This window comes from Gigantopelta aegis, chromosome 7 (genome assembly GCF_016097555.1).
Source record: "Gigantopelta aegis isolate Gae_Host chromosome 7, Gae_host_genome, whole genome shotgun sequence".
NCBI classification, from domain to species: Eukaryota; Metazoa; Mollusca; class Gastropoda; order Neomphalida; family Peltospiridae; genus Gigantopelta; species Gigantopelta aegis.
In genome coordinates this window covers 29,750,640-29,770,177 of record NC_054705.1, presented here as the reverse complement: position 1 = coordinate 29,770,177, position 19,538 = coordinate 29,750,640, and the positions used below count along the sequence as shown (strand labels likewise).

Here is a 19,538-nt window from a genome sequence, read left to right as displayed (position 1 = left end):
TTACGTTATATATTTTTTTTAATTTCTCAAATGTAAAGAAATTTCCATCTTCATCAAGTAGATCGTTTATAAATATTATTCCCTTTTCTAAATAATTTTTATAACCAGAATGGGACACATACTTGTAAAAATCTTTATAGGTCAGTTTTATTCTGCTGTACTTGATTATTCCAGTGACCTGTACATCATACGATGGGTGCCACGACCGCTTGTCTAGCGTCACACATTCTGAAGCCTTCTGAAACGTCTGCAACTGACGTGTATAATTTTGCTTGGCGTCATAATTTTCCTATTTTGGGATATGTCACAATTTTTGACGTTTAGACACTAATAAATGTACGAGGAAAGTGCTCAACAAAAATCTGTTTAAAATTATTAAACCATCGTTGTTTTAAAACATTATTTAATATATTTAATATCACGTTCTTTCATAGTGCAGTGGCGATTGAAAAGGAAACAACTTGTAGTTTCTGTTTAACAACACCCCAGTCCATTATGAACTATGACTGTTTGGTGTCTAACATACGTACAGTCATTTCAACACTTGGGAAGAGGTAGGGAGAGAGAATGAGAGAGAGTGAGTGAGACAGAGAAATAAGGAGGGACAGAGAGAGAGAGAGAGAGAGAGAGAGAGAGAGAGAGAGAGAGAGAGAGAGAGAGAGAGAGAGAGAGAGAGAGAGAGAGAGAGAGAGAGAGACAGACAGACAGACAGACAGACAGAGATACAGAGAGAAAGATAGAGAGAGGGACACACACAGCAGAGAGAGAGAGAGAGAGAGAGAGAGAGAGAGAGAGAGAGAGAGAGAGAGAGAGAGAGAGAGAGAGAGAGAGAGAGAGACAGACAGACAGACAGACAGACATACAGAGAGAAAGATTGAGAGAGAGACACACACAGCAGAGAGAGAGAGAGAGAGAGAGAGAGAGAGAGAGAGACAGAGAGAGAGAGAGAGATAGAGAGAGAGAGAGACAGATACAGAGACACAGGGAGAATGAATGAAAGAACGACACCCCAGCACTCAAATACACATCGACTATTGGACAGAGAGAGAGACAGAAAGAGATAAGAAGAACGATAGGGAGACACACACACACACACACACACACAGAGAGAGAGAGAGAGAGAGAGAGAGAGAGAGAGAGAGAGAGAGAGAGAGAGAGAGAGAGAGAGAGAGAGAGAGAGAGAGAGAGATATGAGGGGAGATACTGACAGCTACTGACGGATATACAGACAGATACAGGCTTCTCATAGAATCGTGGTATGTGTTGTCCTGTCTAACGAAAATTTCATATAACTATCCCTTGCTGCTGTTGGAATATATATAGCGGGTTACCGCTGAAGACATCCAGTAGCCGATGATCAATTAATCAGTTAGCTCTAGTGGTGTCGTTAAACTAGACGCAGTTTTATCTCTATCGTTTCAGGGTTCTTCCAGGCGGCGTTTGGGTTCGCGGTGATCGGGCTGATAACGGCAGTGGTCACGTGCATCTGCGTCATGATCTACTTCTGCGTCGCCGCCATCGACCCCGAGTCATCGTTGGGGACGTTCAACATCTTCGGTAGCTTCTTCTCAGGTAAACCATCTTTCTTACACACCCGCTCTTTACCGGCCTCGGTGGCGTCGTAGTTTTTGAGCATATGTAAGCAATAGAATAAGACATTCGTGCCCGTTAGATACGATTTATCTCACAACTCGTTGTTTAAAAACGTATCAAACTCGCTTTCGCTAGTGAGATACATTTTAAAACAACTCGTTAATATCTATAAATGTAATAGTCAAACCTGACATACATACACTATATCAATACACACAGATATAATATATCATCTATACGTATAGACACGTAGGCCTGAACGACCGCACATAGATACAAAGATACATACATAGATACAACATATATACACGTACATCACCTGCCCGCACAGTTATATAGATACTTGGGGGAGAGACGTAGCCCAGTGGTAAAGCACTCGCTTGATGCGCGGTCGGTTTGGGATCGATCCCCGTCGGTGGGCCCATTGGGCTATTAATCGTCCCAGCCAGTGCACCACGACTGGTATATCAAAGGCCGTGTATATGCTATCCTGGTGTAGATGGTGCATATAAAAGATTCCTTGCTACTAATGGAAAATGTAGCGGGTTTCCTCTCTAAGACTATTTGTCAAAGTTCCAAATGTTGACATCCAATAGCCCGATGATTAATAATTCAGTGTGCTTTAGTGGTGTCGTTAAAGAAAACACAAACTTCTTATAGATACAGACATAGATGCAACATGCATACATACACGCAAATACGCAAACACACACACGCACGCACATTGGATATATAGGAACTAATGATCTAAGGAACAAAATTCTATTAACAAAAAACGTTACACAATGACTATAAAACGCGGAATATCCCAGTACACGCCAACTTGGAAACACTACGGATCAAATATTTATTTATAATTAAAGGAGCCCATGCAGGCTTTATAAGAAAACATGTAATATACGAAGTTGAAACACCAAGAATCTAACAACACGAAAGGAACATCAGGGCACTGTTTTCCTGCGGGTGTTAAATATTACACTAAATGTATAAAGACACGAAAGTGTAACCATACAAAACATAACTAATATGACTACATGACATTGTGGCAATCCTTGGTATAAAACCCCCAAATAACGCATGTGTATTTCAATTAAATGAGTAAAATTATTCCTTGCCTCTAACAGATAATCTGCAAGACGCACATTCTATTTATGCTTAAGCCGTATGCATGCCCATACGTGTTCGTGATTACAAATGCATAGATACGCAGAAATGGAATCTACTCAACCAATCTAATTAAAATTAGCTCCACTGGTTAATTACTATTACCTGTGGATCTAACAGCAGCCCGTTGGAGCTCATGTCCAGTTGACCTTTCATTCGACCAATCAAAACCTTACTTGCAAAAATCATGCCAGTGATTTGAGTGCGAGTGCGAATAATTTTTACATACTCATATACCACTAGAGTTTCGAGCATGGCCGTCCCGGGGCCTGTCTCTGGATAGCCAGGGGCTTGTCCCGGGACAGAAAAAAAATTAAGCGAACAATTTTTAAATTTACATCCAAAAATTAAATAGTGGGCCTTTAAAATTTTGATGCGCATCTCTAATTAATATAATTAATAAAGAAAATTCTACTCATTAAATTTGGTCGCTAGATTAGATCGGGTGGTCAAAAAGAAATGAGATAAAATCGGTGGTTCGACTCGGGATGGGGGTGGGGGTGGGGGTGGGTGGGGGTGGGTGGGTGGTGGGTGGGGGCGGGGGCGGGTTAGAGTTGAAGATGAGCAGAATTTTGAATAAAAAGAATTGACTGCTCGGTGGAATATTTATATAATCTGGAGCATTTTAGAAAGACAGTCCAAAAATAAATAAGAGAAAGAAGAGAGGATCGGACTATTTAATAATATTAAAAAAAGAAAAGAAAGTAATTTAGACATACACTTTTGAACGAAGGTCTAAAAGTTTAAAGTCCGATCTATATGTCCATACACAGCTTGTAGGGACGAGATGGGTTACATGCCGTCAAGAAAACCCCTAGATTGACTGTCAATAGACGTTGAAGGTGTAGTGCTGTGCTGAAGTACAGATCTTGAGAAGCCGGATCCGTCTGAACGAGAGAGAGTATAGTCCAGTCGTCATGGGTTGGTATAGTGGTGCGGACGGGCCCGACTCCGGAGGATACGAGATGGTATCACAATAAAACAAAGTAAAGTCTAGAAAAGAGTAGTAGGGGCCGACCCCGCTTCCTAGTTCTTCTTAGCGTGGGGCAGTCAATCTTCCAGTGCTGCTAGGACAGGCTCGGACATGTAGAGACTAAACGCGAACAACCGTGGCGTTCTGCAGAATGGCCATCATACGAGTCACGAAAAAAACAAGTCAACATAGACAGACGGAGAAATGACGTGGAGGCAAGGAATCTCGCTAAAAAAGAATCCAACCTGGCGGAGCAGACTGTCGAAACGAGAAGCGTCCCAGCGTTCAATCAGTTCCAATGGCCGCATACATCCCAGTAGAAAATTTCACTTCGCTGACAAAAACAACGAAGTGAAGGATTCCCAAGTCGAGCCGCGAAATCACGTGCAGTGTGCACAAGCGAAACAAACACGTCTTACCGCGACTGGGAATCCAGTGATTTGAAAAGAATTTGAAAACATTCGGGATTATGCCGAGAGTATACGAAATGATTCGGGTGAATTACGAAGTATGCCGGAAACTAATTTCAATATAACATTTTATATAAAATTCGTTTCAAGAAGAAAAAAAAAGCACCGTGATGGTATAGCCATAAAATCTGTTTATACTAGTATACAATCCAGAGTTTATTACTACACTTTCCCCCTGTTTTTATCAATGTTGAAATAGACCAACTAGTTCGCCTATTGCATAAATAGTCTCGCCCGATATTTTTAGAATGTGTATGCTTCCGAATAACGCTATAAAAGGCGAAGTGTAATTGGTCGATAATTAAATTGTTATTTATAGATGAAATGTCACCTGGACATGGGAGTCCACACAATGCTGTTAGATCTACTGGTAGACCAGTAGAGCTAATTTTAATCAGATTGCTACCCAACCTGTTTGCTACGGATTACACACTTCAGATTACGTATAGGCGCATACGGATTAGGAATAATTGAAATTTAACCCTAATGATATTCTGAACGTACAGACTGTCGTATACCAAGGTCACGTTTGTAGCAACCGGCCTCGGTGGCGTCGTGTTTAGGCCATCGGTCTATAAGCTGGTAGGTACTGGGTTCGGATCGCAGTCGAGACATGGGATTTTTAATCCAGAAACCGACACCAAACCATGAGTGAGTGCTCCGCAAAGCTCAGTGGGTAGGTGTAAACCACTTGCACCGACCAGTGATCCATAACTGGTTCAACAAAGGCCATGGTTTGTGCTATCCTGCCTGTGGGAAGCACAAATAAATGATCCCTTGCTGCCTGTCGTAAAAGAGTAGCCTATATGGCGACAGCGGGTTTCCTCTAAAAACAGTGCCAGAATGACCATATGTTTGACGTCCAATAGCCGATGATAAGATACAAATCAATGTGCTTTAGTGGCATCGTTAAATAAAACAAACTTTACGTTTGTAGCATAATAAACATGTTATTATTTCATATTACATGTGCCACAAAAACGTAATATTTCATATTACATGTGCCACAAAAACGTAATATTTCATATTACATGTGCCACAAAAAACGTAATATTTCATATTTGTAAAATGTTTATGAAATTAATAATGATGGGGCAGGACGTAGCCCAGTGGTAAAGCGCTCGATTGATGCGCGGTCGGTCTAGGATCGATCCCCGTCGGTGGGCCCATCGGGCTATTTATCGTTCCTGACTGTGCACCCTGACTGGTAGGTCTATATCAAAGGCCAGGATAATTACTATCTTGTCTGTAAACTGAATGTTTTTCTACAGAATTGACTGTATATTTGGTATTTCTAGAAAAAAATACATGGCTACAATCTAACTGTACAATCTAACTGTATACCCTTGAATCGTCAACTTAGCCTGTTCCAATTGCTAATGACGTCACCTTTAATGACGTCATTAGCTTTCCGGGTGTTATTGTCTATTTGATCCCGGAAAAAAAAAAAAAGTATATACGTATATATATATATATAATATGTATATATATAAACCATCGCTGCTGCTACAAAGTGGGGAAGGCACATAATACCCTTGCGCGCGCGCGCACGCGCGTGCACACACACACACACACACACACACACACCGCTTCCTACGCCACTGTGTTTTTAAACAAAGCAAACTTTAATGCTTGGTGTAAGATGCTTGTTGAACTAATCTCGTGATTTTCCACATTGCAGGTGCAAGCATTCTACTGGCCGTGATTATATTCGGCTCGCTGAAGACCGAGTATTTCTCTTCCCAGCTATACGAACTGTCCTGGGGGTTCGGAATAGAAGTGGCCGCGGGATTATTCTTTCTATTGTCCGGAGCTCTCCTCTTCATAGACTACAGGGCACAGTGATAACACGAGCAACACGAGCTGCCGGCGAACGTCTAGTGCTAGGGTCAGACTACCAACTGTCATGACGGAGGTGGCCAACTCGACAGTTTGCGTTGTGATTTCACCCACTCACTACTTACGACGGATACGCTCATATTAACAACTAATCGGCCGTAGGAGTTGTATGCGACGAGAATCGAGTTGTAAGAGTGCTCAAGACTAGCAACTGGACAGTCGTAGGAGTCGTGACATCGGAGAGTTGGCTAACTGCGTCGTGGCAGTTGGTAGTCTTGACCTATCATTACATTGTACATTTCAACAGTTCTGCCCATTATGAACGGGAATACAAATCGCCCACACAGACGGTGCTTGAGAAACTGAAAGCTTTTTGATTATACAGACTTGCGGGTTAAGGGGAGCTATCGCTCCCGCTCACCATTGCTCGCCTGAGACTAGTTCAAGGAGAGTGACTTTTAGTTCCCCTTAGTGTGTGAATGTTTTTTTTTTAAATAGTGCTACAAAAGTATTAAATATCAATGGGTCAATATATGATAATATATAATCTACATTAGGAGAGAAATTAATCACTTGCCTCAAATTATTACAATAGTGCTAAAAATGGATTAAATATCAACTTTCAATAAAGCTTCTTAGTAAGTGACTGTTTCTTTAAAATAGTGCTACAAAAGGATTAATTATCATTAGTCGATATACATAGGAAATATGATAATATATAATCTACATTAGGAGAGCAATTAATCACTTGCTTCAAGTTTTTACAAGTGCTAAAAATGCATTAAATACCAATTTTTAATATAGGCCCTTACATGGGAAATATGGTAATATATAATGTACATTAAAAGAGAAATTAATTACTACCCTAAGTATCTAAGTATATATAAAAAATATTGCTAAGGCCAAGAACAAGAAAAAAAGAATTGATGCGGCGATGGCTTTTTTTTTTTTCTTTTTTTTTTAAAGCATGGATTACACAAAAAAGGTATATTTGATACCGAAACAATGGGCACATTTAAATTGAAATCAGAATGCACGTCCTAGTTCATGCGCGATGGCACTTTGGCTCCAAATGCGGTTTTTACGTTTTGGAAACAAAAGCACAGCAAAGATCGACGTCATAACGCGAGAAATTAAAAAAAAAAATAAATAAAAATAATAATAAACATGTTGACGCGTGAGGGTCAAAATAGACGTGCGCTCTGACCAAAGAACAGAAATGTATTTTGTTTGGCCTAATAAAAAGGATTAAATATATATATAATCAACATTAATTTACAAAAAAATAATTGTTACCACGAGGTCAGTTATATACTGATCAAACCGTGAACTATTTCATAGTAGCAGTGACGTGTGTTTGGTGATGACCCATTCCACGCTCATACGTCATAATATTGTGGTTAATGGTCTGTACGGTTTTTTCCTGCTACGAAATATCTGACAGCTTCCAGATGACTGTAACTGGAGTTAGTATGTCTGTGTACTGAATACTCAAGCTCCATTAGTGCATGTAACACTGATATTGACCATTGACGGAAAGGAATGCAATCATGAAATTAACCTGTTGATACTGTCCTTGTTAGTTTAGAAGAGTTCCCTATTCATGCAGATGCCAGATTCTTCCATATAGATTATATTGTGTTTTAAAGTCGAAGACCCTAGTTTCAACCTGTGAAAATGGACACTAATATACGTTTGGTTAATCTATAAACCTGTAACACATTTGAATAAAGTTTCAATAGAGTGATACAAGAATCTGTGACGCTGAAACTGAGAAATACCTTTAACAGGTAGACTAAAGGCTGATTTCCACAACCGTTACTTCTCAGAGGTATGTGCGTTTTCAAAAATACGAAAAATGTATTTTGTAGTATTACAAACACCAGAATGACAAGAAACACTTGAGATGTATGGCCATGAATAATGTAAACAATAAGATCCACGTAACGTCTGATCTCAATTATTAAAACCGGCTCTAAAAGTAAACACTACATTACACCACAGTGTTTACAAACGTGGTTCTGTCGCTTTATAAACTGGTGGTTATCAGCGAAAGGCCAGCTTGTGTTACACAGACGACTCGGATATTTCAAAAGTTTTACAGGTGCTAATTCTATCTTGTGTTCATTTGACCTATTCCTAAGCTATAGTGTTTACACGAAGAGGAATCAGACAAAAAATTGTTTTGTGTAACGACACCACTTGAGCACATTGATTAATTAATCATCGGCTATTGGATGTCAAACATTTGGTAATTCTGACTCGTAATCAACAGAGGAAACCCGCTACATTTTTCCTAATGCAGCAAGGGATCTTTTATATGCACTTTCCCACAGACAGAAAAGCACATACCACGGCCTTTGTCCAGTTGTGGTGAGGAATCGGACAAATTTGAAAAACAAACAACAACACGAATTTATGAGAATTGTATGGTGTTAACTAATTTCATACTTTTGTTTAGTTATCTTGGAAAAAAGCACCCCAAAAACCTTTTTGTTCACTATTAGAGCCGTCTATGATAACTGAAATCAAACATTACTTATATTTTATTGTTTAGATTATCCATTTCCGTAGAACCGAAGTGTTTCCTGTTGTTTCTGATAACTTAAAATGCATTTTTCATATTTTAAAAAACACACGTGCGTCTGAGAAATAACAGTTACGGAGTCGAGTTTTAGTCTATTTTTAAGGGTATTTCACCTTTTCAACGTCACAGACTCCTGTTTCACTATCTTGTAACGTTATCCAAATGTGTTACAGGTTTGCAACTTAAACTTAATATCCATTTTTACGGGTTGAAACTAGGATCTGCGCCTTTAACAAACCTTAGAACAATTTTAATCTAGTGCTATCCTATCAAGATTGACAAATCAAACTCATATTACGTCAAAAACACCCAATCAAATCAAGTGTTCAATTAGTACATGCGGTATGTTCACGAAAGGAAAATTGAAACGAAACAATCAAATTGTACTGTAGCAGAATATGTCAAATAGGAGTGTATCAGAATAATACAAAACTGCATGATATGTTTTATCAGTGGGTATTATTATTTTTTAATTTTAATTATTCATTTATTATTCCCAGCAAAACGAGACCATTTCGGTTATTTTTGATTCGTGAACTGTGAACCAGCGAGCAGTAACTGGGTGTAAGACAACTGCAGGTCAACTTTACTGAAGAGAGGTTGTCTCCCCTTCATTATCGCAGGATCCAGTTCATTAACCCAGTATTATTCGTTGTAAACTGATATTAAAAAGTACTATTAAAACTAACTGCAAATCAATGTATGGTGAAATGTTTTTGTACAAATAAAATATATACAAATGTTCAATGTATTTGTTTCTTTAACGCGTGTAATGATTAACCATTATTAAATTAAAGACTATTTTGTGTGTTAACAAAAAGTTTTTTTCGTTTAACGACATCACAAAATCGGCTGTTGGATGTCAAGCATTCGGTAATTTTTACATAGAGTCTAAGAGAGGAAATCTGCTACATTTTTCCATTAGTAGCAATCGATCTTTTATATGCACCATCTCACGGCGTTTGATATACCAGTTGTGGTGCACTGGCTGGACCAAGAAATAGCCCAATGGGGATCGATCTCACACCGACCACGCATTAAGCGAGCGCTTTACTACTGGACTACATCCCACCCCAACCATGGTTAAATTAAGACTATTTTGTGTCCGACACGTAGTTATTTCGATCAAATCGATGGAGAACCCTCGCTACCGCCATATAGGCTACTCCTGTTAATAAAGCAAAAAATGAATCTTTTATATGAAGTTTCTCATAGATAGACAGATGTACCAGATGTGAGGCACTGGTAGTGACAAGAAAAACGAGTCCATCCAGGGCCGTACCCTCCGGGGGTGGGGGTGGGGGCAGGGGGCAGCTACCCCCTGATAATCTCACTTTTCTTCTTTTTTTGACTCCACAAAATAGCATACACATCTCAGGGTTTAATTTGTATATTGTTTCATTTCTTTATTAAAAAAATATTCCCCCCCCCCCCCCCCCCCCGGATTTTGATCAGGGTACAGCCCTGCCATCGACGTTGATCGATCCTGCAACCCCCAGCACCTCAGGCGAGCGCTCTACCACTGAGATACATCCCGCTCCATATTTTTGTTTTTAAATTCCAATTTACCTAAAAAGTGCACAAGATCAGATGGACACAATTCCATTATGGTTGGTTCAGTTCAAAACGGCCAGTTCCGCTGTGGTGTTTGCTTGAAGGTTCCAACAGACCAAATGAATTCCTATTGCCAATAATGTTAACGTTTACTGATAAATTGATATAAGCTGTATATCAACACATCCAGGCAGTACACCAATAAAAAAGTGTGGCACCTCACATTTAATCTTCCTGCTAGAAAATGGAGTGGGAGGGGTGGGGTGGTGTCCTATAGTATTTAAGAAATTTAATTAATGTTTTTATTAGCAAATTAATTTTTTCTGAAAATCGCAGGTCCATTTCTGGTATCAACGTCTGCATAACAACTGTATAACAAATAAAAGTGTATTTATTTATTTATTTATTTATTTATTGCCAATGGATAATTGTATTTGCACAAATAATCAATGTCACATATCACTACCAATCACAGCCACAGCTCTGTTTACTCCGTAAATGTTTGGCACCTCCACGCATTCACCTCGAACTTTGACACGGAACTTTCTTCTTTGGTGTCATGCAACCCGAACTGTTTCACGAGGTCTGTCGGAAGTGCTTTAATCAAATACCCATTGGATAAAAATATGGCAGTAATCTGTGTAAAATGACCCTTGTTTGATTAATTTACTGATGCTACTGACCTCAGTACATAACCCTAGAACGTTGTGGTTACTGATACGTGTTGGAAAATATTTCAATAATAATACATTCTGGTGTTATGGTAGTTGACTATATGAAAGAAACACGCCCTGCATTAATGTGTAACAATTAAGTATCACACTGTATTGTAATGATAGGGATATTATATTAGGTAGAGACAATATGTAATAAAATATTTTGGCCAATGAAACAAAGTGGTGCATCACTGAAAAGAAAGAAAGAAAGAAATGTTTTATTTAACGACGCACTCAACACATTTTATTTGCGGTTATAATAATGGCGTCAGACATATGGTTAAGGACCACACAGATTTTGAGAGGAAACCCGCTGTCGCCACTACATGGGCTACTCTTTCCGATTAGCAGCAAGGGATCTTTTATTTGCGCTTCCCACAGGCAGGATAGCACAAACCATGGCCTTTGTTGAACCAGTTATGGATCACTGGTCGGTGCAAATGGTTTACACTTACCCATTGAGTCATGCAGAGCACTCACTCAGGATTTGGAGTCGGTATCTGGATTAAAAATCCCATGCCTCGACTGGGATCCGAACCCAGTACCTACCAGCCTGTAGACCGATGGCCTAACCACGACGCCACTGAGGCCGGTCATCACTGAAAAAGTCTTACACTGCATGACGGCCCATCAATGATGACTTTGATGACATCAAGAAATAACGCAAACGCACTTTATCCCCAGCATAGCACCCAAGACTAAACAAGTCTGTCAGATTAAATGATGAGCATTTCTGGCACGCATGTCCATTACAGACGTGCTTGAACATTCAGTGGATGTAAGATGCATGAGTCACTAACCGATATCACGTTGATTTTGAGGCAGCCTTCTTCCAGAAGTAAGCTTCCTTTGATTGGAATAGTTTATAAGTTATACTATATATAGGTTCTCATTTGGCTACATTTGATTGAACAATAGCCTTGTTTTTGACCATGTTGGCAGATACAACAAACATACTTATTCCACCGTGCTTATGCAACTTTTACAGTCTAGTAGGACCCGTGCTTATAAAACGTAAAGTCTAGACTTTAATAAAGTCCAGACTTTAATGTAATGCTATTTGAATGGCGTTGCCATGACGTTAAATTCTGGACTTTATTAAAGTCTAGACTTTAAGGTTTATAAGCACGGGGCTAGACTAGAGACTAACAGAGTCTGAGACTTTAACGTCATGGCAACGCCAAACAAATTGTGTTCGTGTGAGGCCCTTAAAGACTGAGTCTAGACTCAGGTTTGGAACTATGATGAATCTGCAAAACATTCAGTTTCCCACATTGACACATGTAAAGATACGACCGCACAGTCAAATTACTTATTTGTGAGTTATTTTTTAGTTCAATCATTTTAAACTAAAATACAGTTAGCTTCTTTTATCAGTGGTGAGTCGGAGGATTCTTCATCATAAAGGTTATTCAAACCAAAACTTGATAGCCCCAATACAATTCACCATCCTAAGATATGTTTTAAAATTGGCTTACAACTAAACCCTAATCAGCCAAATCTTCGCTATTTCTCGTTGCTCTCAAAACAAGTAAATAGTGAGTTGCTACGTTTGGCCGTGTGGCTCGCAATATCTACCAAAAACCAAGTTATTTGGATCACAAGAAGCTCCCTATTAAAGTGACTGACCCAAGTTTTTAAACACTACTGCGGTTTTCTTTTTAGCCGGTTTTGATAATTTAAATGACACATTACTAAGATTTTATTATTTATATTGTCCATTTCCGTACATCCAAAGTGTTACTAGTCATCATGGTGTTTCTAATGTCACGAAATGCATTTTTCATATATTCAAAAATACACGTGCGTCTGAAAAATATATGTTATGGATCCGAGCTCTGGTCTATGATTAAGGATATTTCAACTTTTCAACAACATTATTTCTTGTTTAACGTCACCGTAACTTGATCCAAATGTGACCGGCCTCGGTGGCGTCGTGGTTAGGCCATCGGTCTATAGGCTGGTAGGTACTGGGTTCGGATCCCAGTCGAGGCATGGGATTTTTAATCCAGATACCGACTCCAAATCCTGAGTGAGTGCTCCGCAAGGCTCAATGGGTAGGTGTAAACCACTTGCACCGACCAGTGATCCATAACTGGTTCAACAAAGGCCATGGTTTGTGCTATCCTGCCTGTGGGAAACGCAAATAAAAGATCCCTTGCTTACTGTCGTAAAAGAGTAGCCTATGTGGCGACAGCGAGTTTCCTCTAAAAAACAGTGTCAGAATGACCATATGTTTGACGTCCAATAGCCGATGATAAGATAAAAAATCAATGTGCTCTAGTGGCGTCGTTAAATAAAACAAACTTTACTTTACTTGATCCAAATGTGTGTTACATGTCTGTAGAGTAACCAAACTTAAAGTCCATTTTAAAGAGATAATAATTAGGGTCTGTGACTTTAACATTGATGTGGGGTCGGGACGTAGCTCAGTGGTAGAGCGCTCGCTCGATGTGCGGTCGGTCTGGGATCGATCGCCGTCGATAGGCCCATTGGGCTATTTCTCGTTCCAGCCAGTGCACCACGACTGGTATATCAAATTCCATGGTATGTACTACCCTGTCTGTGGGATGGTGTATATAAAATATCGCTTGCTACTAATGAAGTGGCGACAGCGGGTTTCCTCTCTCAATATCTGTGTGGTCCTTAATCATACGTCCGACGCCATATAACCGTAAATAAAATGTGTGCAGTGCGTCGTTAAATAAAACATTTCTTTCTTTCGTTCTTTCTTTACCACTTACGTAATGACTATGAAACTGTAGTTGAACATCACTTAACGTGTGGTGGTCGGGCAACGGGCAACTCTTTTTACGTGCCCCTATCCACGAAGGTTCAGGCACGCCCACCACGGATTTAGCCTCTGACTTCGCCAGTGACTAACTCCGGAGCAGGAGGGGGGGGGGGGGGTAAGTTTGAGGTGGGCGGAATTTGGAATAAAGCCATTTAGTAAGGTCAACGCGAGCGCGGACCAAATAGCAGACACTTCGCAAACTTGAAGTACACCGAGTGGGAGCCGTGTTTTGATTGGCTGAATTTCGATTCCTCGGTGAAGCCTGTTTTTTACCTAAGTCTACAAAGAGTAACTGCATCCAAAGACATGTCTGGACTCTAAAATTTGACCCAAAATAGTTAAGACTGCTCAGCCAAAAAGTTTTTAAGGTGATTTTGAGCAATTGAACGGGCGCCGAAATAACATGCGTTAGACTACTTATAAAAAAATAAACATAAGAATTTTGAACTGCTTCGAAAACGTTTAAAGTCTAACTAGCCCAAAAAAAGAGGTTACTCACGGAGGCAAAGGAGGTTGGCGTCTAGGGGGATCCGATGTATCCGGTGATCTCAAGCTGCGGGAGGAACTGCCGGTAGTCGGAGTCTGCTAACGCCTTGGTGATGGAACGGTAGTGAGTCCCCGCGACGGTTTTCAGAACTCGATGTAGTGTCGGGTTGTCCATCTCCAAGAGTAGCAGTCCTTGGCTGAATATTCCGCTCCGGCAGATGGTGACGCAAACTGCGTTGTGTCCCTCCCGCATCTTGAGTCGATGTACAGCGAACTCCCCCTCGTCTGAATTGTCTGGCAATGGATTGTAAGCAAGGGCCTTGGGTCTGCTGATGAGTTGGCGTTCATCCCGGATGTTATTCTTAACCAGTTGTTGGTAACGCTGGGGGAGACGGCTGGCCTGCAGTGACCACTGCTCCACTGGTTTTTTGTGTGTCTCCGGCGGTTGAGAGGGGCGGCTCGGCTTGGCTGGTATGGCACTCGGGGGAGTGGTCGCCTTCCTCTTGACAACGGCCACCTTCCGGGCCTGCGCCTCAACGGGTGTCGCCAGTATAATCGGCGACAAATCCGAAAGCGCTTGCGAAGGAATTGGTGCAGGTGGTCGGTTGTACGGTGTGACGCAGATTTCCGTGTCGAACTCCGTCTCCGGCTCTTCCGTTGGCAAAGAAGCTTGAACATCCGGGGCCGGAACCTCTTCTGCTCTTGTCTTCTTGCTCGGGTGAGCGGTGTTCGGCGGTCGAACAGAAGGAGTCGCCGCCGGCGGTTTAGCCACCGGCTGTGTCCCCATCTCATACGACACTCAGATTGGGGCTTCTTTGTTAGGTTGCACTAAGCCAGATTGTTTTTCTTTATCGATAATGTTAACATCTCCTGACAATTCTAACAACACAGATAGAAGCCAGTAGGCTCCAGTCTAACTGTTGTATATAAGTGTACTCTGTTATACGTCGCGGTGTGTCCCTATCTCATACGACACTAAGATTGTGGCTTCTTTGTTAGGTTGCACTAAGCCAGATTGTTTTTCGTTATCGATAATGTTAACATCTTCTAACAAAACAGATAGAAGCCAGTAGGCTCCAGGCTAACTGTTGTATATAAGTGTACTCTGTTATACGTCGCGGTGTGTCTCTATCTCATACGACACTAAGATTGTGGCTTCTTTGTTAGGTTGCACTAAGCCAGATTGTCTTTCGTTTTCGATAATGTTAACATCTTCTAACAAAACAGATAAAAGCCAGTAGGCTCCAGGCTAACTGTTGTATATAAGTGTACTCTGTTATACGTCGCGGTGTGTCTCTATCTCATACGACACTCAGATTGGGGCTTGTTAGGTTGTACTAAGCCAGATTGTTTTTCGTTATCGATAATGTTAACATCTTCTAACAAAACAGATAGAAGCCAGTAGGCTCCAGTCTAACTGTTGTATATAAGTGTACTCTGTTATACGTCGCGGTGTGTCTCTATCTCATACGACACTTAGATTGAGGCTTCTTTGTTAGGTTGCACTAAGCCAGATTGTCTTTCGTTTTCGATAATGTTAACATCTTCTAACAAAACAGATAGAAGCCAGTAGGCTCCAGTCTAACTGTTGTATATAAGTGTACTCTGTTATACGTCGCGGTGTGTCTCTATCTCATACGACACTAAGATTGTGGCTTCTTTGTTAGGTTGCACTAAGTCAGATTGTCTTTCGTTTTCGATAATGTTAACATCTTCTAACAAAACAGATAGAAGCCAGTAGGCTCCAGGCTAACTGTTGTATATAAGTGTACTCTGTTATGCGTCGCGGTGTGTCTCTATCTCATACGACACTCAGATTGGGGCTTGTTAGGTTGTACTAAGCCAGATTGTTTTTCGTTATCGATAATGTTAACATCTTCTAACAAAACAGATAGAAGCCAGTAGGCTCCAGTCTAACTGTTGTATATAAGTGTACTCTGTTATACGTCGCGGTGTGTCTCTATCTCATACGACACTTAGATTGAGGCTTCTTTGTTAGGTTGCACTAAGCCAGATTGTCTTTCGTTTTCGATAATGTTAACATCTTCTAACAAAACAGATAGAAGCCAGTAGGCTCCAGTCTAACTGTTGTATATAAGTGTACTCTGTTACTCTGTATACGTCGCGGTGTGTCTCTATCTCATACGACACTAAGATTGTGGCTTCTTTGTTAGGTTGCACTAAGTCAGATTGTCTTTCGTTTTCGATAATGTTAACATCTTCTAACAAAACAGATAGAAGCCAGTAGGCTCCAGGCTAACTGTTGTATATAAGTGTACTCTGTTATGCGTCGCGGTGTGTCTCTATCTCATACGACACTCAGATTGGGGCTTGTTAGGTTGTACTAAGCCAGATTGTTTTCCGTTATCGATAATGTTAACATCTTCTAACAAAACAGATAGAAGCCAGTAGGCTCCAGTCTAACTGTTGTATATAAGTGTACTCTGTTATACGTCGCGGTGTGTCTCTATCTCATACGACACTCAGATTGGGGCTTCTTTGTTAGGTTGCACTAAGCCAGATGAGGAAAAATGGTTATACAATGGTGTATTGGTTGATGTTGTAGACCAGTTTATCTATCTTGATATCTTACTGATTTATAACAATAAATTCACACCTGCTATTAAATGTGTATCTGAACAAGGTAGAAAGCCTCCTTTTCTATGAAGAAAAACATTAAGACATATTTTTTTTTAATTGTAACACATTAGTATCATTGTTTGATACATATGTATCTAGGATATTATTTTATGGCTGTGAAATATGGGGATTACAGAATGCAGAGGCTATTGAAAAAATGCATTTAGACTTCTTTAAAAAATGTGCTTAAAGTTAAAGGATCTACAACAAATATTATGATATATTTCGAATTGGGGAGATATCCATTGTTGTATGAACGTAATTATCGTATGGTAAAATATTGGTTAAAACTGATTTCTTCAAAAAACTGTATTTTGCATACAATGTATGTTGAGTCACATATATTAGAACACTATTACATGAATTAGGACTTGCATATATATGGAAAAGTATTATTTGACAATAATTAGGCGAAGGATATTTGATCAAGCAAAACAGAATCTTTTCCACTAGTTGAATACATCTAGTAAATGCTCCACACTGTTTACATATTTGGTATATAATTTAAATATGCAGTACTACTTGATTAAGTCAATACCTGTTGAGTATAAAGTATGTATTACTAAACTAAGACTGTCTGCACATAACTTAGCAATTGAAACTGGCAGATATAAAAATGTTAATAGGTCTGACAGAATCTGTATACTATGTAATAGTGGTGATGTAGAAGATGAATATCATGTTGTACTATGTTGTTCTGTATTTAAAGATATAAGACAAAGATACATAAAACGCTATTATTGGACTAGACCTTCAATGTTTAAGTTTATTCAACTACTAGTACTTAGTTGTTCAAATGTAAAAATTCTACACAATCTAGGAGAGTATCTGGTAAATGCTTTTAAGTATAGAAATTCTATAATTGTTTAATTGTTTTCCATGCTGCTATGTGTTTGTTTATGTTCTCCACTAGCCATTTGTCATTGCCATGGCTGTATCATTTTATATGTTTATACCAATAAGCTATTTCGAGCTTACGGTAATAAAGAATTGAAATGTACTCTGTTATACGTTGCGGTGTGTCCCCATCTCATACGACACTCAGATCGGGGCTTCTTTGTTAGGTTGCACTAAGCCAAATTGTTTTTCGTTATCAATGTTAACATCTTCTAACAAAACAGATAGAAGCCAGTAGGCTCCAGTCTAACTGTTGTATATAAGTGTACTCTGTTATACGTCGCGGTGTGTCCCCATCTCATACGACACTCAGATTGGGGCTTGATAGGTTGCACTAAGCCAGATTGTTTTTCTTTATCGATAATGTCAACATCTTCTGACAATTCTAGCAAAACAGATAGAAGCCAGTAGGCCCCAGTCTAACTGTTGTATATAAGTGTACTCTGTTATACGTCGCGGTGTGTCCCCATCTCATACGACACCCAGATTGGGGCTTGATAGGTTGCACTAAACCAGATTGTTTTTCTTTATCGATAATGTTAACATCTTCTAACAAAACAGAAATAAGCCAGTATGAAACAAAACAGGTCAAGCATGTATAAAATGTGGATCTTAATTTTGATATACTGAAACACAATGAAAACGCAAAAACAACTTTTCATTGCAAATAACGACAAACTATTAATGAATTGATGGATAATGTAATATGATATTAATGACTGGTATTCACGAGATGCATTCACATGGAAACATGGCCAGTTATCATCAGTAATCGAGTTGCATTCGTAATCGAAGTTCAACCCCCCCCCCCCCCCCCCCCATCAAGGTCAGTATCTGGTGTGTCCACCATTGGCCCGTGAGCATGCGTGAAGACGACGGGGAAAGGATTTGCACAAACATCTCAAATAAGCCACAGGAATGTTCCTCCACTCCTCCTGCAACGCCTGTTCAAGCTCAGCGACGTTACGCGGTGGTGGCTGGCGGTGACGTACACGACGTCCTAACTCATCCTACATGTGTTCAATTGGGTTCAAATCCGATGAAACAGCGGACCAGTTCATAACGGTGATACCAGCTTGTTGCAGGAATGCCTGGGTAATTATTGCAGTATGTGGACGGGCATTGTCTTGTTGAAACAGAAGGGGACCTCCTGGTCTTCGGCGCAAAAGTGGCTGGAGAACTGGTCTTAGAATAACGTCAACATAACGCTGGGCTGTAAGGGCACCGTGGACAATGATGAGATCACTCCTGAAATCACAGTTGATTGCCCTCCATACCATCAGACAACCGCCGCCAAACCGATCACGTTCCCTCACACATCCGTCAGCGTACTGTTCATGGAGTCTCCTGTACACACGTGCTCTTCCATCGGCAAAGGAGACAGAGAAACGGGACTCATCTGAGAAAACAATGCTCCGGTAAAAGGCTGGTGGATGATTACCATTCTGGAGAGCAAACTGTAGTCTCGCAGCACGCTGTCGGGGTATCATGATGTTACTGTTGTACGGGCGTCTGCATCTGAGTCCAGCCGTTCTGAGTCGACGGATGACCGTCATCGGATGGATATGCCTTCCATGACGTCCTATCGCGTTGTTTGCTGTCATCGTCGCAGTTCTGAACCGGTCACGGAGGTGGTGTCGTCGAATCTGCCGGTCTTGGCGTGGGGTCGTAACGGGACGTTGACCAGATCGAGGTCGATCACGGACACTCCTGGTCTGTTGATGACGTTCAACAAGTCGTCCAATAGTTGATGGATGGACTCTGACGGTCCTAGCAACTTGGCTTTGCGAAGTCCCCCCTTGAACCATGCCCACCGCTCGCTCCC

General features: G+C 40.5%; 1 protein-coding gene across 1 annotated transcript in view; it reads left to right on the top strand.

Annotated features, from left to right (window-relative positions):
• Positions 1-8,657, top strand: part of LOC121377289 — a 20,508-nt gene extending 11,851 nt beyond the window's left edge. Inside the window, exons 3-4 of the mRNA XM_041505227.1 lie at positions 1,423-1,572; positions 5,882-8,657. Coding sequence (XP_041361161.1) covers positions 1,423-1,572; positions 5,882-6,045 — 314 coding nt within the window. The 3' untranslated portion in view covers positions 6,046-8,657. The remainder of the gene's footprint in view (positions 1-1,422; positions 1,573-5,881) is intronic.
• Positions 8,658-19,538: the final 10,881 nt, after the last annotated feature.